Source organism: Somniosus microcephalus, chromosome 6 (assembly GCF_052327205.1).
Source record: "Somniosus microcephalus isolate GS21.2 chromosome 6, FLI_Smic_1.0, whole genome shotgun sequence".
In the NCBI taxonomy this organism is placed as follows: Eukaryota; Metazoa; Chordata; class Chondrichthyes; order Squaliformes; family Somniosidae; genus Somniosus; species Somniosus microcephalus.
In genome coordinates this window covers 191,134,771-191,156,993 of record NC_140992.1, presented here as the reverse complement: position 1 = coordinate 191,156,993, position 22,223 = coordinate 191,134,771, and the positions used below count along the sequence as shown (strand labels likewise).

The 22,223-nt window shown below is 48.9% G+C and overlaps 1 protein-coding gene across 1 annotated transcript in view; it reads left to right on the top strand.

Moving 5' to 3' along the window:
- The window catches only part of LOC147116283 (kinesin-like protein KIFC3), a 67,907-nt gene that overhangs the window by 16,128 nt on the left and 29,556 nt on the right, over positions 1 to 22,223 (top strand). The window contains exons 4-13 of the mRNA XM_085991077.1: positions 5,355 to 5,528; positions 5,815 to 5,962; positions 6,238 to 6,368; positions 6,760 to 6,871; positions 7,091 to 7,272; positions 9,031 to 9,135; positions 9,857 to 9,987; positions 10,129 to 10,176; positions 13,023 to 13,146; positions 18,811 to 18,940. Of these exons, the coding sequence (XP_085847203.1) occupies positions 5,355 to 5,528; positions 5,815 to 5,962; positions 6,238 to 6,368; positions 6,760 to 6,871; positions 7,091 to 7,272; positions 9,031 to 9,135; positions 9,857 to 9,987; positions 10,129 to 10,176; positions 13,023 to 13,146; positions 18,811 to 18,940 (1,285 nt within the window). The remainder of the gene's footprint in view (positions 1 to 5,354; positions 5,529 to 5,814; positions 5,963 to 6,237; positions 6,369 to 6,759; positions 6,872 to 7,090; positions 7,273 to 9,030; positions 9,136 to 9,856; positions 9,988 to 10,128; positions 10,177 to 13,022; positions 13,147 to 18,810; positions 18,941 to 22,223) is intronic.

Genomic DNA, 22,223 nt, shown 5'->3' with positions numbered 1-22,223 from the left:
ATTAAGGCACATGGGATTGGGGGCAAGGTATTGACTTGGATAGAGAACTGGTTGGCAGATAGAAAGCAAAGAGTTGGAATACACGGGTCGTTTTCCGAGTGGCAGGCAGTGACTAGTGGGGTACCGCAAGGATCGGTCCTAGGACCCCAGCTGTTCACAATATATATTCATGATCTGGACGAGGGAATTGGATGTAGTATCTCCAAATTTGCAGACGACACAAAGCTGGGTGGGAGGGTATGCTGTGAGGAGGATGTTGTGAAACTCCAGTACGATCTGGACAGGTTGGATGATTGGGCAGAAACATGGCAAATGCACTATAATGTGGATAAATGTGAGGTTATCCACTTTGGTGGCAAAAACAGGAAGGCAGATTATTATTTGAATGGCAATAGATTGGGAGAAGGGGAAGTGCAAAGAGACCTGGGTGGTGTTGTGCACCAGTCACTGAAGGTAAGCATGCAGGTGCAGCAGGCGGTTAAGAAGGCAAATGGTATGTTGGCCTTCGTAGCAAGCGGGTTCGAGTACAGGAACAAGGATGTCTTGCTGCAGTTGTACAGGGCCTTGGTGAGACCACAGCTTGAGTATTGTGTGCAGTTTTGGTCGCCTTATCTGAGGAAGGATGTTCTTGCCATGGAAGGAGTGCAGCAAAGATTCACCAGGCTAATACCTGGGATGGCAGGAATGACGTACGAGGAGAGATTGGGTCGATTGGGCTTGTACTCACTGGAGTTTAGAAGATTGAGAGGGGATCTCATCGAAACCTATAAAATTCTGTCAGGCCTGGACAGACTAGATGCAGGAAGGATGTTCCCGATGGCCGGGGGTCCAGAACTAGGGGTCATAGTCTAAGGATAAGGGGTAAGCCATTTAGGACAGAGATGAGGCGGAATTTCTTCACCCAGAGAGTGGTGAACCTGTGGAATTCTCTACCACAGAAGGCAGTGGAGGCCAATTCATTAAATATATTCAAGAAGGAGTTAGATATATTTCTTAAGGCTAAAGGGATCAAGGGATATGGGGAGAAGGCAGGAATGGGGTACTGAATTTGGATGATCAGCCATGATCTCATTGAATGGCAGAGCAGGCTCGAGGGGCCGAATGGCCTACTCCTGCTCCTATCTTCTATCTATGTTTATATGTGAAGACAGGGCGGCAGCGAGGGAGGCATGAGTGCTGCAATGCACTGTATTGCTTCGACAGTGGCAAAGGATGCTGGTGTGAGGCACAAGTGGAAGGAGAGAGGTCAAAAAGGTGATGACTTACCATTGCTGTCCAGAATGGGGTCGGCATCTCCAGTGGCGACGGGGCCAATCATCTGGCCTGCCTTAATCCGTTCCACTCGCTGCTCCAGATCGCTGAGCTCTAAGGTCAGGACGGCCTCCCCAGGTCCGTTGTTGCTGCCTCCTATTGTGCGCCAGCTTGCCCTGCAAGAGAAAGGACGGGCTCGGAGTACAGTGTGAAGCCCTGATCTTGGCTGCACTGCCTCCCATGGTCGAATAGCCCTTAGTGTGAAGCCCTGATCTTGGCTGCACTGCCTCCCATGGTGGAATAGCCCTTAATGTGTAAAGTGGTGTGGAGATGCCGGTGTTGGACTGGGGTGGACACATGTAAGAAGTCACACAACACCAGGTTATAGTCCAACAGTTTTATTTGAAATCACAAGCTTTCAGAGCGCTGCTCCTTCGTCCGGTGAAGTGGAGAGATGCATAAAGACACAGCTTATATAGTCAGTGAATAATGCCAGATAATTACAGGTAATTTTTTTAACTGCTATTTATCACACCTCGACAGAGAGATAATCACAGCAACCAAAGGTGTGAATGGTGTCCAAATAAGTTAGTCAGGAAAACATTACATCAAAGAACAATGAGGTGGGGTCACAAGGGGTCAAATGTTGCAGGTGCTGGGGTCTGTATGAAAAACAAAAAACAGACAAAAAAACACTTTTTCTGAAATGAACCTGGGATCTTGGGTTCATGTCACACCACATGTAACCCCACCTGACGTAGGGTCATCCAGACTCGAGTCGTCGTTGGCTTGTTCTCTCTACATAGATGCGGCCGGACCTGCTGTGATTTCCAGCAAAACAAATGTTTTTTTGTCTTTTTTGTTTTTCATACAGACCCCAGCATCTGCAACATTTTGACCCCTTGTGACCCCACCTCATTGTTCTTTGATGCAATGTTTTCCTGACTAACCTGTTTGGACACCATTCACACCTTTCATTGCTGTGATTATCTCTCTGCCGAGGTGTGATAAATGGCAGTTAGAAAGATTACCTGTAATCATCTGGCATTATTCTCTGACTATATAAGCTGTGTCTTTATGCATCTCTCCACTTCACCTGATGAAGGAGCAGCGCTCCGAAAGCTTGTGATTTCAAATAAAACTGTTGGACTATAACCTGGTGTTGTGTGACTTCTTACAAGTGTGTGAAGTGGTGAATGTGCATGTGAGTTTCATGAAAGGCCCATAGGTGTTGGATGAGGGATGCGCATTGGGGCTTTCAGGACCCTTTGGCCATAAAGTGAGGTGCACATGCAGGGATGAAGAAGATACTGGAAAGGGTACTCACCCTGACAACCCGAGTGAGGTTGTTGAATTTCTTCCTGCATTGCACAGGGGTCCTAGGCACCATGCTGCTGGAGGTCATTCTGTGTGCCACCTCCCTCCAAGCTTTTCGATATTCGTTGGGCAGCGGCCTCCTGCCCCTATCCAGAAACAGGATAGATCGCCTGCGCTCCACTGCGCCAACCAGAACCTTCAGGGCCCCCTCACTGAACCGCTGCGCTCGCTCCCTGGCCCTCTCCATGGTTCTAGGCGTTAGAATGTCGCAGCAGGTCTGTCCAGGCCGAAAATTAGGGCTCCAATGTGCAGGGCGTGGCTGCAAGCCCAATCGACCCTCCCCCTTTAAGAGGTGACCGGCGCCAGCATGTCTGCCTGCAATAGCTAACTGGCCGCACCTGCACTGCGCCTGCCCTCGGTGGTAGCACCTCACCTCTCCGGCTTAGCGCCTTGGGACAGTCGTGCAGCGCCTGCTTTAGCGCACCAAGCACCTCTTGGGGCGATGCAAGTCCATTTCGCTGAAGGTGGCGATAATTTGCGCCGGGCGCTAAATTTAGCGCACTATTGACTATATAATGCCCCAAACGTGGCGATACTGAATTTCTAGGCCAATGTCTCTTAACTTCTCCTGCCTTCTATCCTATCACAGACCTTCCCTTTTGTTCTTTCATCCCCTCCCCCATTTCCCAGCCCCTTGCTTAAAAATCTGTTCCATTTCCTGCTTGTTTGCAGTTGTGACGAAAGGTCATCGACCTGAAACGTTAACTGTGTTTCTCTCTTCACAGATGCTGCCTGATCGGCTGAGTATCTCCAGCATTTTCTGGTTTTACTTCAGATTTCCAGCATCTGCAGTATTTTCTTCTTGTATTAAATGAAGGAGAGACTTGCATTTATATAACGACCACCGGATGTCTCAAAGTGTTTTACAGCCAATGAAGTACTTTTGAAGTGTAGTCACTGTTGTAATTTGGGAAACGCTGCAGCCAATTTACGCATAACAAGTTCCCACAAACAGCAATGTGACAACGACCAGATAAATTGTTTTTTGTTATAATGGTTGAGGGACAAATATTGGCCAGGACACCGGGGATAACTCCCCTGCTCCTCTTCGAAATAGTGCCATGGGATCTTTTACGCCCACCTGAGAGAGCAGACGGGGCCTCGGTTTAACACCTCATCCAAAAGACGACACCTCCGACAGTGCAGCACTCCCTCAGCACTGCACTGGAGTATCCGCCTAGATTTTTGTGCTCAGTCCGAACCCACAATCTTCTGACTCGGAGCCGAGAGTGCTATACATTGAGTCATGGCTGACACAAAATGTGTGTGTGTCAGGGTGTGTGTGTGTGTGTGTAGGAAGGCGGGGTGTGTAAGTGTAAACCCCCCTCCCCTCTCCACATTAGCTACATGCTCTCCTTGGGTCAGGAACTTCACATCTCTCTGGACCTTGATATCCACAAATTCTCTGATTTCTGCTTCACACTTGGCTCTGTATTTCTTGTTAATTTTTAAAAGAGAAATTCTGCCTAGGTTTTGCAGGGAGAGATCAGAAAAAAAGAACTTGTAATTGTATAGGGCCTTTCCCGACCTCTGGACATCCCAAAGTGCTTTACTGCGTTTTGTTCTATTGAAGTGTAGTCACTGTTGTAATGTGGGAAACGCGGCAGCCAATTTGCGCAAAGCAAGCTCCCACAAACAGCAATGAGAGAATGACCAGATAATCTGTTTTAGTGATGTTGGTTGAGGGCTAAGTATTATTCCAGACACCAGAGAAAACTCCCCTGTCCTTTTGAAATAGTTCCATGGGATATTTTACATCCACCTGGGGGCCAAATGAGGCCTTGATTTAACGTCTCATCCGAAAGACAGCACCTCTGACAGTGCAGCACTCCCTCAGTACTATATTGAAGTGTCAGCCAAGATTGTGCTCGCCACTGGAGTGCGACTTGAATCCACGACCTTCTGACTCAAAGGAGAGAGTGCTACCCACTGAGCCATGGCTGACACCTCTTCAAGGTGTCCCTACCCCTGAGCTTTCCACCCTTTATGGACACTGAGTCCTCACTCATTCAAGGTTTTGCACCACCTTCAGTGGGTAATGGACTTTGTGTCAAAAGGCTTTTCAATAAGGATAAATGGGACGAGCTAGAGAAAGATGACCGGCTTTGTCTAAACTTGAATAATACTGTATCTCAGAACAAATCCCTGTGGTTATGGGGTGTTAATTCTTTTTGTTTAATTGTTGTCACTCCTGGAGGCATTGCCGCACCCAATGCTACACTCTTGCCTCCCCCACCCCCCCCCCCCCCCCCCTCCATTAAGTTTAACCCTTTGGAGGAGTTGCTGGGTTACTTGAACAGCCTAACCCCTGCTGTTATAAGCTAATATGATCACAGTGTGATCCGGCCAAGCTCTGACCAGTAGCTTATGGACGTGAGCCAATAGGGTATCCAATCAATTGTTTCCATCAGAAAATACTTTCTTTCCATCTTCTTCGTCTTCTCTGCCCTCTCCCGTTAATCTCGGCTACCATTATTCTCATTCTGTCCAGCAAGGAGGGCTTTGTGTTATTTTAGATCTTCATAATTTCAACGATATATATAAGATCTATTTGTGGCTGAAAGATCTCAGAACCCATCTAGAGCTTGTCAATGCTCTGTACTCTGCTCTAGGCATCCATGTCTGTGCTGGCTGGCTGGGTGGGGAGACGTAACTGTTTTGGACCTTGCATTGATTCTGGGTTTGGTGAACATATTAAATTAACCTTATTTTTAAATCATGTGCAGTATATTACCAAAAAAGTGGAAGTTGAGTCCTCCAGGACAAAGCAGGATTTAGAAGAAGCCCAGGCCAGGAATCTTTACCTTCAGGAGCAGATTGGAATCCAGAGGCAACTGCTGACGGAGCAGGAACAGCAGCTTCAGGACTCCTGGCAAGCATCAGCCCAGCTCCAAGCTCAGGCTAGTCCATTGTATCTTCTGTTCCCTTCCACTAATAATGAAACTCCAGTAACTGGCTAACTATAGATACTTCAGGCACTGATGCGGCTAATCTCTAACTATAGCCACGAATATGCAAAGTTATTTAGTTACTTTGTTAACCTCGAGTAGAGTGTACGCCAACTCCATTATACTGCGTGTATTAACTTGGAATCCACTAGCTGGTTCGATGGCCCCTCTGCTTTTTGCATTGTGTAGAAGGTTCTAGGCCTACTACCTGGCATTGACACTTGGCTGTAAACTGCAGGTCATGATGTACGAAGCAGAACTTGAGCGGACGCGCGGGGAGATGATTGAGGAACTTCAGTCAATGGAAGATGAGAAGAACCAGGCCATTGAAGAGGTCTTCCTGCATGCCCGATCTGAAATGAAGACCGTGCACGAGAATCTGAATGGTAAGTGATGCAGAAGAGGCAATGCATGGGGTCTGTGAGCAATGTGTGGAAGGCAGAATGCTGTTGTCTGTATACAGTGAAGAGCCTTGTAGCACTTTGAGACAAACTGGATGGAACCTGCGTGACCACAAGCAGGAACAGATTGGAATTGCAGCACGTTAGGAAGATACTGAGTGAAGGCCCAATGGAAGGTCAGCCTAACGTGCATCAATGCTAGACTATGGGGGAAGCTGAGGGACTTTCTACTGTGCTGATCTTCACACCTTTCCCTGCAGGCGTTCGAATGAATCTCCTCTCCATCCAACCAGCCCTAAAGACGCTGACCAGTGACTACAACTGCCTGAAGAATCATGTCCGGGATTTTCCATGTCTCCTGCAGGATGCTGTCAGCCAGACAAAGAGGGAGGTGAGGTGAAAATGCTTTGTCACAAAGTATTGTGAAGGGAGGGGAGGGGGGGCGGAAAATGTATACAAGGTTGAGGTCACCACAGTGCGAGGAAACTGGAGGCTCGTGGCTGACGGTCAGCGCGCTATGAGCATGATTTGGGGACTGACCATCTTTATGCTCTGCCTGCTGCAGTGGTAACTTCTTGGTGGATTAGCCGTTCATCTACTAGGTCACACTACCTGACAAAGGAGTGGGCTTTAACACATCTCCCGCCTTCATGTAGGAAACACGGCAGCCAAGCAGTACGTTACAAGAGTGACTCCTTCATTGACTGTGAAGTGCTTTGGGATGTCCTGAGGTTGTGAATGGCGCTATATCAATGCAAGTTCTTTCGTTCTTTTCTCTCTAGATCTACCAGGCAGTGGAGGAAGCAAAGGCAACAAACCAGGACCTACTGCGCAAGTACAAGCGAGAGATGCAGCTGCGCAAGAAGTGCCACAATGAGCTGGTACGGCTCCGAGGTGAGTCTATCCTTGTGCTGGGAGACCTTCACTCAGCAGCTCTTGCGTACAATTACCGCGGGCAGGAGACAACAGTCTGCAACGCCTGCTACGAGGGCAAAGGGAAGTGAGATGGTCGTCAAGAGCTGACTTTATGGAGGCAGCAAAAACAAAAAGGAAGATTGCATCATTTCAGCTCAAAATTCCACTTTGTTGACACCTTTTCTGCCATTTCTTCAGGGAATATCCGTGTGTTGTGCAGAGTTCGGCCGGTTACCAGGGAGGACGGCGCTGGGCCCGACACCAGAAATATTGTTTCCTTCGACCACGATGATGATGCGGTTCTGTACGTGTCGCACCGCGGGAAAGTCTCCATGTTTGAGCTGGATAAAGTCTTCCGACCACATGCACTGCAGGAAGATGTAAGTGATCGTAATGTGAGGGCTGACCTGTGATCCAGTTGATCACTGAGATCTTGTGCAAGTCTGTAAGCACTGTGGTTGTTTAAAGACCTAAGAAGTAAAAAGGGGACAGTTTATAGGAATTGCTAGATGAGAAACAACCACTGTCCACCTAGATCGCCTTCTACCATCCTGGTCGTCACATGATACAATGATAATGGGGTTGTTGACGAATCATAGCAATCAATCTTTATCAATTATTCTACAACAAACCCAGAAATGATGAGGAAAATTTCAGTTAATAAACACACACACACACACACTTTTTTTTTGACTAAGCTCTTCAGCTAAGATCCACCATCAAGTATGAATTCACATCTGTTTATCTCCTGCGAATCAAGGGCACGTATAGTGATATCCTGCACGCTGTGACATTGTTTCCAATCTGTGCTCCTTTGGGCCACTCCCTATTTCTTGTTGCCTCTTTGTGGAGAAAATAGTTCAAGTTTCTCAAATGTTTAGTATATAGGATCTGTTTATTTAATCAGTTGTGTGTGTGTTTTTTGTGCGTTCAATCTTAACTGCCTAAAAGTAAGCTTTGTCACTTCAGTACTTCCTCCACTGAAGTATGTATGTTCTGAAGGGTGTCCCGATCGACATTCCTCCAACACCACCAAAAGTAGATCGATTGGTTGTTCACCTCATGGCCGTTTGTGGGATCGTGCTGTGTGGGGAAAAATGGCTATCCCATTTGCTTAAATTACAAAGAAAGACAGACTTGCATTTATATAGCACCTTTCACGACCACCGGACGTCTCAAATCGCTTTATAACCAATGAAGTACTTTTGAAGTGTAGTCACTGTTGTAATGTGGAAAATGTGGCGGTCAATTTGTGCACAGCAAGGTCCCACAAACAGCAGTGTGATAATGACCAGATAATCTGTTTTTGTTATGTTGGTTGAGGGATAAATATAGGCCAGGACACTGGGGAAACTCCCCTGCTCTTCAAAATAGTGCCCTGGGATCTTTTACATCCACCTGAGAGCGCAGACGGGGCCTCGGTTTAATGTCTCATCCAAAAGATGGCACCTCAGACAGTGCAGCACTCCCTCGGCACCACTGGAGTGTCAGCCTAGCTTTATATGCTCAAATCCCTGGAGTGGGACTTGAACCCACAACCTTCTGACTCAGAGGTGAGTGTGCTACCCACTGAGCCACAGCTGACCCTGCAAAGTAATTCGTCGTCGAAGCCCTTTTAAGATTTCCGACAGCTGCGATGAGGTGCTTTGTAAATGCAAGTCTTTGATTCATGGACATAATTTTGAGAAGTGGGAAGACTGTAAACGGTTGTGTTCCGGTTACACTGAGTAAAATGAACGCACCTGTATCAAAGATCCCATCTGTTCCCAGCACGGCTCGGGCCTTTGCTGGGTGGGTGGTTCAATTTGCGTCGGTTCAGTTTGGTTCTCGGATCAGCTGACCCTTTGCTTCGGATCAGTTCACCTCCGGCCAAGCCATCTAGACCATCCTACAAATTTGCATTCTTCTGGATCGTCCTGTTCCTTTGTGAGTTGGTATCCAACTCCACAAAACAGTGAGGTTCCTCTCGTAACCCCCCAAATGTAGTGTCCCAGGTAGGGGAGTGGGAAAAGCAGACTGGCAGCTGAGCTTTGCTGTGGAGGATGGTTAGTTTAACATCCAAACTTCTGTGTCTTGTCAAAATTTGATGCCATTGTCAGAATTCTAAATGCTCCTTTGTCCTGTGTTTTTTCCCTCAGATATTCCAGGAGGTCCAGGCCCTCATCACATCCTGTATTGATGGGTACAACGTCTGTATATTCGCCTATGGACAAACTGGTTCTGGCAAGACGTATACTATGGAGGTAGGGTTTTTAATGGCTGCCTTGTGGTTTCTTTTGAAATGGATAAACCCCTTTCTAGTGTCAGCAAACTCGAGAGTTTATAGATATTTTGCAGGGAAAGCCATTTGAAGGATATGTGGAACAAATGGTACTTTTTTAATCTGGCCAAGTGCACCACATTGGCCCCTTCAGTCCCGGTCACGTAAACTCTTTCTTTCCAAACTCTGAAATGTTCTGTTAGCTGACGCGATGGTGAAGGACAAGAAAAGGATATCTCGCTCCACTAACTTGGCTGTAACAAAATTGGCTCCCCAGTAAAGTGCAAGAACCCCTGGGTATCATCGACACAGGAACTAAAATTGCAGGTGCTCGCTGATGGGCTCCTGCGTCTTGGTTATACTTCTGGCAGAACACTGCTATTTTCTGCAAGAGCGTTCACCTACCTCTGTTCTTCAAGTAGTAGGAGCACTGAACTAATCTGAGAGAGCCCCGAATAGCAGTCTTGTTTGCTGCAGGATGTCTAATGTTATCCTGCTCAACACTGTCCATGTTTCATAACATGTAAGGTACTGTATAAAATCTAGGTTTACTATTTGATCATGCGGTTGGATTCTTTCTGTACTTGCTCCTTCTCTCCTGTAAATTCCACACAATCTGCGGGGAGTAGAAAGCTGCTATTTTTTTTTCTTGGCCAAGTCCGCACAGGCGTGTAAACATTGCTGAGAAATCTTCATTCCTCTAGGGTTCGCCCGAAGACCCTGGGATTAACCAACGGGCTCTCCGGCTCCTGTTTGGTGAAGTGGCGGAACGGTCAGCAGACTGGGACCTGACCATCACCGTCAGCATGGCCGAGATCTACAATGAAACGCTCAGGTACGTGCACGTTGACACCAGTTGGACCGTGGCTGTTTCAGCGACTACCGAGCAATGGGGACTGCTTTCCACGTGATGCCGCGTTAAAGTACAGGGATAATCTATGGATGTGGCTGCTAATAGTATTTTCTCTTTTTATAGAGACCTGCTGGGGTCTGACTCCCAGAAGATTGAGGATCTAACTATGAGGTTACTAATACTTGCACTCTGATGGAAGGTGCATGGGTGGTGATTGGTACAATGCTTTGGCATGGCTATAGAGCTAACTGTAAAAACTGTGGGCCTATTTAATTCAGATTTTCCAAGTGGTTCGGGTGCATCCTCCATGTACTTGCTGTCTTTGGGAGGTCTACTTTAGCCCCCATTTCCTTCACTCATTATTTAGAGGAGCTTGCTCTCCGCAGTGACTGGAAACTTGGGTCACGGAACCCCTTGGTTGTCCTCGTTACATCTTTCCCCATTGTTTGAAAGTTCACAACGCAGGTGATGCAGAGGAGATCTCGAGTGATGTAACTCCATCACACTAAAAATGGGGGTACACGCCTAGTGATGCTGGCATGGCATTTTTTTTTTGGAACCGCAGCAAGATCTGTGGGACTGAAGATAAATTCGTCCCCCTTCCCCCTTTTCTCCCAACAGGCGATTGATGGCCTTTCTTCATGTGGAATCCTGAGTTAGTTGGTGCGAGAGATTCATTCATCCTGAAGTCCAGTCCAGTGTTGTGTATACAAACATCCACTTTCCAATAAAGGTTAGTTGGATAGCCATAAGGAGCAGGAACCTTGGCTTCTATGTCTCCTCCACCAAGCCCCAGATACACCAGCACAGCTGTAGCACCCCCCATTACTGCCTTGACTAAGATCAGCTGACACCACACAGAGAAGGCCTCGAGCCTGGTGGGACCTTCCTGGTCTCTCTGGCTTCTGAGCATTACTGATTGTGCTTTTGCCCCACTGCTCTGAGGGAATCCCAATCCGAACAGTTTAACTTTCCCTGGAGCTGGTTCCACCTCTTCAACCAGCCCCAGCTGAAAGTTTCTCAACGTCTACTCTTCATCTCCCCTCATTCTTTCTGCTTCCACCCTCTGGGTGTCCCTCTCCTGCAGCTGTGTTGACCTTGATCTTCGTATTTCAGCTAACTTCTTCACTGTCGATAGCTGAAGGTGATAAATACGGGAACGGATCATTCTGGGGCTTTCACTGTTGCTAGCATGGGCTGATCGTGAGACTGACGAGGATCGATTGTGACCGATTCCCTTGCTGCTTCTCTAATTCTGTTGCTCGTTGGCAAATTTGTTGTACATAACCAACTGTTTCCCCTGGTAACGCAATCCGCTTCAGTGCGGATCTGGTTGGCTGGCCACTCGGGTCAGTGTCATTGGAGATGTGGTCATTACCTTCTGAAATCGACAGAGCAAGCTAATGACCAAATGTCCACAATTCTCGAAAGCAATGGTTGGGGAGCCAACAACATTACCCATTTTTTTTTTTTTTTTTTTAAATGAGCCCAGGTACCATCTAGGTTAGATGTAGAGTAAAGCTCCCTCTCCACTGCCTCATCAAACACTCTCCTGCAGGTACAGCATGAGATGCAAAGCTTCCTATGGTGCTAAAGTTGGCAGAGAGATGTTGTTATGGGCAAAAATTTCAGTGTTCTGTTTGATCACCTTTGACAATACAGGCATATGTGCTGGAATAAGAAAATCTATTATATTCACCAAAGACAGTGATTCTCACAGCTTCACCCGACTGATCTAGTGCAACAATTGGAAGGAAATAGTATTTTTTCACAATTTCTCAATGGAAAGAACAGAAAACTAGAAGTGGGTTTGGTTTTCTTGTTATGAAAATAATCACAGTTGAATTTCAGCACAAAGGAGTGGAGCAGATAAAATCAATATGATCAATTAAATATAGTTTTGTGAAAAGAAAATGAAATGGATGCCTTCCAGAATATAACCTGAACCAAATTACTTCTTGAGCAGTGTGTCTAACTTGCTGAAGCCTTTGCGATGGAACCTCCTGGATCTCGGTGTAAGTTGTAGATGCCCGAGCCAGAGCGGGCTGATTGGGTATTTGATGGTAGGCTTTTCATGGGACTCTTCACCCTCCCTTACTTGGCAGCGCAGGTTACAGTCACAGAGCTTTGATTAATGCCTCCACCCATAGAAACATAGAAAAATAGGAGCAGGAGTCGGCCATTCGGCCCTTCGAGCCTGCTCCACCATTCAATATGATCATGGCTGATCCTCTATCTCAATACCATATTTCCACTCTCTCCCCATACCCCTTGATGCCTTTTGTGTCTAGAAATCTATCTATTTCCTTCTTAAATATATTCAGTGACTTGGCCTCCACAGCCTTCGGTGGTAGAGAATTCCACAGGTTCAACACCTTCTGAGTGAAGAAATTTCTCCTCCTCTCAGTTCTAAATGTCCTACCCCGTATCCTGAGACTGTGACCCCCCTCAGCCAGGGGTAACATCCTCCCTGCATCTAGTCTGTCTAGCCCTGTCAGAATTTTATACGTTTCAATGAGATCCCCTCTCATTCTTCTAAACTCTAGTGAATACAGGCCTAATCGACCCAATCTCTCCTCGTACGACAGTCCTGCCATCCCAGGAATCAGTCTGGTGAACCTTCGCTGCACTCCCTCTATGGCAAGTATATCCTTTCTTGGGTAAGGAGACCAAAACTGCACACAGTACTCCAGGTGTGGTCTCACCAAGGCCCCTCCCCTTCCTAAAATGCCCCCTTCTTCCCCAGTCTCTTTATTCCCAAATAAAGTGTTAGATTCTTACAAAAACATTTCTAAAAAATTCTATTGTAAAAATCCACTTTTCTGAGCACAGAATTCCACGTACCCACAGTCCGCCTGCTGTCTGGCGCTTGCTGCTGCTCTGTGGCTGTTGTTGTTGTCTTATCCTTCTTGTGGTTGTACGTCTGGTGGTGAGGGAGTCGGTGGATGGGCACAGATGACATTGACATTGAACCTGTTGTTGAGGCAACAAGAACCAACTTCTTGTTTACTTTGCAGGAACCTATTGGCCAAGGACCCCAGTGAGAAACTGGAGATAAAGCTGAGCCCTGATGGCAGTGGCCAGCTGTATGTTCCGGGCCTGATTCAGATCAGGGTACAGAGCGTGGACGACATCAATAAGGTAAGAGGGTTGTTTTTCCTCTTATTTGTTCTCGTGATCTGTAGGAAGAGGGGCTGAGCGGGCTCGCAGTGAGAGATTAGAATGGGGGCATGAGGGTGGGACATTTATCTTGACATGGTCAGTCTTTGTGGGTTGTATTTCTGCTACTGCCAAAGAATGCTGGCCTCTGCAACCTGTGCCATTTCCCAGGAAAAGCACCTTCCACACAAGGCCCTGAAAGAAAGCAAAGAAAGACTTGCATTTATATAGCGCCTTTCACAAACTCCAGGATGTTCCAAAAGTGCTTTACAGCCAATGAAGTACTTTGAATTGTAGCCACTGTTGTAATGTAGGAAACATGGCAGCCAATTTGCCCACAGCAAGCTCTCTCAAACAGCAATGTGATAATGACCAGATAATGTTTTTAGTGATGTTGTTTGATGGATAACTGTATTGGCCAGGACACTGGGGAGAACTCCTCTGTTCTTCAAAATAATGCTATGGTGTGGCGGAGACCACATAGGGACAGTAACACAATTCACTATGTATAGCCAATGTTGTTGTCGCTCCACGTTAGGTACAGAACTTGGTTGGGTTATCGGGCCGGGTCCCTTTAAGAGTCGTCGATTGTGTGATGATGTTATAGCCCTGCGACGAGGCCGAGTCCCTCAGTCCAGGCGGAGAGTTAATAAAGCTAACACGCGTTTTTCTTTGCTGCTATGAAAGTCTCGCAGTCTGTTTATTTCCAGCGACTCCTACATTGGTGACCCTGTTTCTCTTTTGGACATTTCCAAAGACTTTATCCAAGATGGCAATGAACGCCGGTTCTCTCAAATTCCCGGAGTTTTGGGAACGGCAGGCTGCCGCTTGGTTCGCCCAGGCTGAGGCTCAGTTTGCACTCCGGGACATCACCGCGGATGACACGAAGTATTATTACTGTCGTCTCTGCTCTCGGCAGCTCCACTGCGGCCAGAGTCGTGAGCCTGCTCAAGGACCCCCCGGAACACCACAAATTTGCGACGCTGAGAACGCCCCTAGAGACTTTTGGAGTAACTGAACCCGAGCGCGCACACCAGCTTCTCTCTCTACCCGGGCTTGGCGACTCCAAGCCCTCATAACTGATGGACCACATGTTAACCCTCCTGGGCAAGCACAAGCCGTGCTTCCTCTTCAGAGAACTGTTCCTACAGCAGCTGCCAGGGCAGGTACGGTCACCTTTAGCCAACTCTCATATTAGTGATTTCCGCGCCCTGGCCAAGGAGGCTGACAAATTTTTCTCCGCCGGGCAACAGTACTGCGCGGCCATGCGGGGCCCTGCCCCCACCGCCTCAGCCCAACGGCGGCAGCCCCCAAGCATGTGCTTCTACCACGCACAGTTCGGCCCCAACGCTAAGAAGTGCCGGCCCCCGTGCAGCTTTACCGCGTCGGGAAACGCGAAGGCCCACTCATTAGCTGCCATGGCTGTCGGCCGTTCAGGTAGTCTGTTATTCATTACGGACACTGACTCTGGACGTTGTTTCCTCTGCGACACGGGTGCCCAGGTGAGCGTCCTGCCCGAGTCAACCGTAGACATACAGGGGGGGAACCACGGCCCCGCCCTCTAAGCCGCCAACAGCAGTTCCATCTGTACTTTCGGGAAACTGAGCGTGGCGCTGTGTTTTGGCGGGCAGCGTTTCGCTTGGGACTTTGTTACAGCGAAAGTGTCCACCCCCCTTCTCGGCGCTGACTTCCTCTGTGCCAATGGCCTTTTGGTGGACGTCAAGAACCGACGTCTCGTCAACGCTGAGACTTTCAGTTTGCTCCCGTGTTCGCTCAGTGGTTCCGGCACGACGAAGTTGTCCAGCGCACTCTCGGCTTCCGATGAGTTTTCCCACCTCCTCGCCGGGTTCCCGGACCTCACAAAGCCTACTTTCTCGTCCGCCGCCACCAAGCTCTTGGTAGAACACCACATCCCGACCACCGGTCCGCTTGTCTACGCCCACGCTCAGCGCCTCGACCCAGGGAAACTCACCATCGTTCAAGCCGAGTTCGACACGATGGAGTGCCTCGGCATCATTCGCCGGTCGAACAGTCCATGGGCCTCGCCCCTCCACATTGCACCGAGACCAGGCGGCGGTTGGTGCCCGTGCAGTGATTACCGGCGCCTCAATGACGCTACGACCCCCGACAGCTAACCGATTCCACACATCCAGGACTTTTCCGCCCGCCTGGCCGGGAAAGTTGTTTTCTCTAAAGTGGACCTCGTTCGGGGTTACCACCAGGTCCCCGTTCGGCCACAGGACGTCCCGAAAACCGCGGTGATCACCCCGTTCGGGCTGTTCGAATTCCTCCGCATGCCATTCGGTCTCAAAAACGCCGCTCAGGCTTTCCAACGCCTAATGGACACCGTGTTACAGGACCTGCCATTCCTGTTCGTCTACCTGGACGACATTCTCATTGCCAGCGCCTCCAGGATGGAGCATGTGTCCCACCTGCGGACTTTCTTCGAACGTCTCAGCCAGCACGGCCTAATCGTCAATCCGGCCAAGTGCCAGTTCGGGCTGTCCTCAATCGACTTTCTCGGGCACCGCATCATGAAGGACGGGGCGGTGCCACTGCCGTCTAAAGTGGAGGCCGTGAAGGATTTTCCGCGACCCCTCGCCATGAGGGCCCTGTAGGAGTTTTTGGGCATGGTGAACTTTTATCATCGCTTCGTTCCCCGGGCAGCCCAGCTTATGCGGCCCCTTTACGAGGCCCTCAAAGGCAAGCCCGCCAAGCTCGCCGTCGACTGGTCCGAGGAGATGGCCAATTCTTTCACGGACACGAAAAGGGCCCTGGCTAACGAGACCATGCTGGCGCATCCGTTGCCCGATGCGCCGATCGCTCTCACCACTGACGCTTCGGATTATGCTGTCGGCGCCGTCCACGAATAGTGGGTCAACAGCACCTGGCAGCCGCTCGCCTTCTTCAGCCGGCAGCTCCGCCCCAACGAGCGGAAGTACAGCACCTTCGATCGCGAGCTTCTCGGCCTCTACCTCACCGTCTGACACTTCCGTTTCCTGCTGGAGGCCCGCCCGTTCACGGCGTTCGTGGACCACAAGCCGTTGACCTTCGCCATGGCCAAAGTTTCCGAGCGGTGGTCGGCCCGTCGGCAGCGCCAGCTTCCCTTCGTCTCCGAGTTCACGACGGACATTCAGCATGTGGCTGGGAAAAACAACCCTGTCGCCGACTGTCTCTCCCGGGCCGTCGCCAGCGCCATACACCTCGGCATCGACTACACCCGCATGGCGGCCGACCAGGCCTCCGACCCGGACGTCCAGGCCTACAGGAGGACGGCTGTTACGGGCCTTCAGTTAGCGGACGTCGCGTTTGACGATGCCGGCACCACGTTCCTGTGCGACGTCTCCGCTGGGCAGCCACGCCCCGTCGTGCCCGACTGGTGGAGACGGCAGGTTTTCGACGCCGTCCATAGCCTTTCCCACCCGGGCAGGAAGCCATCACAGAAGCTGGTGGCGGCTAAGTTCGTCTGGCATGGGCTCGAGAAGGACGTTCGCAACTGGGCCAATACCTGCGTGGTATGCCAGCGCTCGAAAGTGCATTGCCATACTAAGGCCCCATTGGCACCTTTCGCGGTGCCAGAGAGGCGGTTCGACCATGTTAACGTGGACCTGGTGGGGCCCCTGCCGCCCTCCTGCAGGTTCACCCACCTCCTCACGATGGTCGCCAGAACTACCCGATGGCCGGAAGCTGTCCCGCTGTCGTCAACGTCTGCCGATGTGGCTCGGGCGTTCATCAACACTTGGGTCGCCTGGTTCGGCGCCCCATCTGACGTCTCCTCCGACCGGGGGCCCCGGTTCACGTCGGAGCTCTGGAACGCTGTCGCCCGTGGCCTCGGGTTGAGACTCCACCGCATATCATCCTCAGGCTAACTGGCTGTGCGAACGGTTTCATCGCTCCATGAAGGCTGCGCTCCGGGCTGACGGTTGGATCGACAGACTCCCGTGGGTCATGCTAGGACTCTGGACCGCCCCCAAGGAGGACCTCCAGTCCTCGTCCGCCGAGCTCGTCTACGGGCAGCCGCTGCGGGTTCCCGGGGATTTCGTCCCCAACGCCACGGACCTTTGGTCAGCAGCCCGTCAGCGGTCCGCCCTCCTGGACAATGCCAAGGTTTTCACGCCGGTGCCTACGTTGCAGCACGGTCTCCCTCAGTCCCACGTTCCGCCCGACCTTCATGCGGCGGAGTACGTTTTCGTCCGCCACGACGCCCACTGGGGACCTCTTCACCCACCCTACGACTGACCATTCCGCGTCCTGGAAGCCGGGGACAAGGCCTTTGTGGTGGATGTTGGCGTTAAGCCGGACTATATTTCCGTGAACCGTCTTAAGCCGGCCCACCTGGATCTGGACCAACCCGTTGGGTTGGCTCAGCCCCCGCGGCGGGGCCGACCTCCGGCTTCTGCACCCTCAGTCCACCACCGAGCGCCCGGGGACCCTCCTGCGACCACCCCCCCCCCCCCCCCCCCCCCCGGACTTGAGGAGCCATGTGATCCGGGCCCCTCAACGACTGACATTGCCAGTTCTAGTGAATTCTGGGGGGACGTATGTGGCGGAGACCACATAGGGACAGTAACACAATTCACTATGTATAACCAATGTTGTTATCACTCCAGGTTATGTACGGAACTTGGTTGGGTTATCCGGGCCGGGTCCCTTTAAGAGTCGTCGATTGTGTGATGACGTTATAGCCCTGCGACGAGGCCGAGTCCCTCAGTCCATGCGGAGAGTTAATAAAGCTAACGCGCGTTTTTCTTTGCTGCTGTGAAAGTCTCGCAGTCTGTTTATTTCCAGCGACTCCCACAATGGGATCTTTTAAGTCCACTTGAGAGGGCAGATGGGGCCTCAGTTTAATGTTTCATTTGAAAGACTGTACCCACAACAGTGCAGCACTCCCTTAGTACTGCGCTGGAGTGTCAGCCTAGATTACAGTAAACTCTTACGTATCCGGCACCGATGGGACCGGGATGGTGCCGGTTGATTAAGAATTCCGGATAATGGAGAGGTATATCTACCGAGGCTATTTTTAACAAACCAAAATAAAAAATCAAGAAATGTACAGTATAATTTGGGTACTCACCTACAGAATGTTCCATTTAAATGGATGGTAGAAGATGCTTGATTAGGTACAGTACTGCCAGTTGAGGGTAATCCATAACTCTTTAATTACTTAACACTAAAACTAAACTTATAAATGACTGTATACTGTTTGGAGAACTACCCCCACTGACTAACTTGGCCACTGCGGGAGACTCGGACTCGGCAACATTTCCGGTTATTGAGGTGTTTTCTGAGTATCAATTTTGCCGGTTATTAGAGAATTCCGGATAATTAGGTGCTGCTTAAACGAGAGTTTACTGTATATGGTCAAGTCACTGAATAGCGACCTTGGCTGTGTCTTAGGTCTGTGTTAAATCTGCTATTGTTGTGCTCGTGTTGTTGTCTGTTTCAGCCTGGAGCTATCTATTACATCATGTGAGGAGCTTAATTGTGTTATGGTTTGGATGTTAAAAACTGGATTCCTTTCTTTGAAATTAGACAGTAAAGCAACGAACATGCTCATAATAATTGTACCTCCTGAAGTCCGACTTCTAGAGAAATCAAGATCTTTGCGAGATGGACATGATTTGAGCTCTGCCGTTTCTGTTCCAGGTGTTCGAACTTGGCCGTGTGAATCGGGCGACAGATTTCACAAATGTGAACGAGCGCAGCTCCCGGTCTCACGCTCTGCTTATAGTCTCCGTTACTGGGATAAACCTCACCTCGGGAGTCCGGACAACAGGTAGGATCTGGGCGTTGCAAAGAGAGGTGACTACGCCAAGGCTGCAGGTGTCGGTGTGCGCGAGTACTTTGTACATTAGTAGCTTTGATCTGCCTACTTCATTAAAAGAAAGGTTTAACGTTGTCCATAGATTTTAAACGGTCAGAGCTCCAGACCGTGTTTCTCAGATTTCTGTCCATCAAGTTTTGTTGGGTAGGATTGATTGGGGAATGTCACTCAAAGGGTTGACGGTGGATAGGCAATGGCAAACATTCAAAGATCGCATGGATGAACTACAGAATTTGTTCATCCCAGTTTGGCAGAAAAATAAAACAAAAAAGGTGACTCAACCGTGGTTAACAAGGGAAATTGGGGATAGCATAAGATCCAAGGAGAGGACGTATAAATTGGCCAGAAAAAGCAGTAAACCTGAGGATTGGGAGCAGTTTAGGATTCAACAAAGGAGGACAAAGGGATTAATTAAGAAAGGGAAAATAGAATATGAGAGTAAGCTTTCAGGGAACATAAAAACTGACTGTAAAAGCTTTTATAGATATGTGAAGAGAAAAAGATTGGTGAAGTCAAGCGTAGGTCCCTTGCAGTCAGAATCAGGGGAATTTATAATGGGGAACAAAAAAATGGCAGACCAATTAAATACATATTTTGGTTCTGTCTTCACAAAGGAGGACACAAATAACCTCCCAGAGATGTCAGGGAACATAGGGTCTGATGAAAGGGAGGAACTGAAAGAAATCAGTATTTGTAGGGAAATGGTGTTAGGGAAATTGATGGGATTGAAGGCCGATAAATCCCCAGGGCCTGATAATCTACATCCTAAGGTACTTAAGGAAGTGGCCCTAGAAATAGTTGATGCTTTGCTGATCATCTTCCAGCATTCGATGGACTCTGGAACAGTACCCATGGATTGGAGGGTAGCTAATGTTACCCCACTATTCAAAAAAGGTGGTAGAGAGAAAATGGGGAATTACAGATCGGTAAGCCTGACATCGGTAGTGGGGAAAATGCTAGAGTCCATTATAAAAGATGTAATAGCAGAGCACTTGGAAAACAGTGACAGGATTGGACAAAGCCAACATGGATTTACAAAAGGTAAATCGTGCTTGACTAATCTACTGGAATTTTTTGAGGATGTAACTGGTAAAATAGATAAGGGAGAACCAGTAGATGTGGTGTATTTGGACTTTCAGAAGGCTTTTGATAAGGTCCCGCATAAGAGATTAGCGTGTAAAGTTAAGGCACATGGGATTGGGGGCAAGGTATTGACTTTGATAGAGAACTGGTTGGCAGACAGAAAGCAAAGAGCTGGAATAAACGTTTTTTTTTTCCAAGTGGCAAGCAGTGACTAGTGGGGTACCGCAGGGATCGGTCCTTGGGCCCCAGCTATTCACAATATATATTAATGATCTAGACAAGGGAACTAGATGTAATATCTCCAAATTTGCAGACGACACAAAGCTGGGTGGGCGTGTGTGCTGTGAGGAGGATGCTGAGAAACTCCAGGATGATTTGGACAGGTTGGGTGATTGGGCAAAAGCATGGCAGATGCAATATAACGTGGATAAATGTGAGGTTATCCACTTTTGGTGGCAAACACCGGAAGGCAGATTATTATCTGAATGGCAATAGATTGGGAGAAGGGGAAGTGCAACGAGACCTGGGTGTCCTTGTGCACCAGTCGCTGAAGGTAAGCATGCAGGCGCAGCAGGCGGTTAAGAAGGCAAATGGCATGTTGGCTTTCGTAGCGAGAGGGTTTGAGTACAGGTACAAGGATGTCTTGCTGCAGTTGTACAGGGCCTTGGTGAGACCACACCTTGAGTATTGTGTGCAGTTTTGGTCGCCTTATCTGAGGAAGGATGTTCTTGCCATGGAAGGAGTTCAGCGAAGATTCGCCAGGCTGATACCTGGGATGGCAGGAATGACGTATGAGGAGAGATTGGGTCGATTGGGCTTGTACTCGCTGGAGTTTAGAAGAATGAGAGGGGATCTCATTGAAACTTAAAATTCTGACAGGACTGGACAGACTAGATGCAGGAAGGATGTTCCCGATGATCGGGGAATCCAGAACCAGGAGTCACGGTCTAAGGATAAGGGGTAGGCCATTTAGGACAGAAATGAGGAGGAATTTCTTCACCCAGAGAGTGGTGAACATGTGGAATTCTCTACCACAGAAGGCAGTAGAGGCCAATACGTTAAATATATTCAAGAAGGAGTTGGATATATTTCTTAAGGCTAAAGGGATCAAGGGGTATGGGGAGAAAGCAGGGACCGGGTACTGAGTTTGGATGATCAGCCATGATCGCATTGAATGGCGGAGCAGGCTCAAGGGGCCGAATGGCCTGCTCCTGCTCCTATCTTCTATGTTTTAACACAAAAGCAAAATACTGCGGATGCTGGAAATCTGAAATAAAAACAGAAAATGCTGGAAACACTCAGTAGGTCAGGCAGCATCTGTAGAGAGAGAAACCGAGCCAATGTTTTAGGTCGATGACCCTTTGCCAGTTCTGATGCAGGGTCATCGACCTGAAACATTATCTCTGTTTCTCTCTCTCTCTACAGATGCTGCCTGACCTGCTGAGTATTTCCAGCATTTTCTGTTTTGATTTGTTCATTTTTAAAGTAACTTTAATTTATAAAATGGGAGCAATTAAAAACAGGAATTGCTAGACGATAAAAAGACCAAGCTCCATCTGGTTTCCCTTCTACCATCCTGGTAGTCATATGATACAATGATATTGGCTCCTGGTTAAGCAACATCTTGATTTCAAAATTCTCATCCTTGTTTTCAAATCCCTCCATGGTTTTGTCCCTCCCTATCTCTGTAATCTCTTTCAGCCCCACAACCCCCCCCCCCCCCCCAACCCCCGAGATATCTGCGCTCCTTTAATTCTGCCCTCTTGAGGATCCCTGATTATAATCGCTCAACCATTGGTGGCGCTGCCTTCTGTTGCCTAGGCCCTAAGCTCTGGAATTCCCTGCCTAAACCTCTCTGCCTCGCTACCTCTCTTTCCTCCTTTAAGACGCTCCTTAAAACCTACCTCTTTGACCAAGCTTTTGGTCACCTGCCCTAATTTCTCCTTATGTGGCTCGGTGTCAAATTTTTTGTCTTCTAATACTCCTGTGAAGCGCCTTGGGACGTTTTACTACGTTAAAGGCGCTATATAAATACTCGTTGTCATCGATGACTAATCACAACAATCTATCTCTATCAATTAGTGTAAAACAGACCAAGACATGAGGTGAGGAAAAACCGCAGTGGTGGAGAGCTTTGGGAACTATTGGCCCA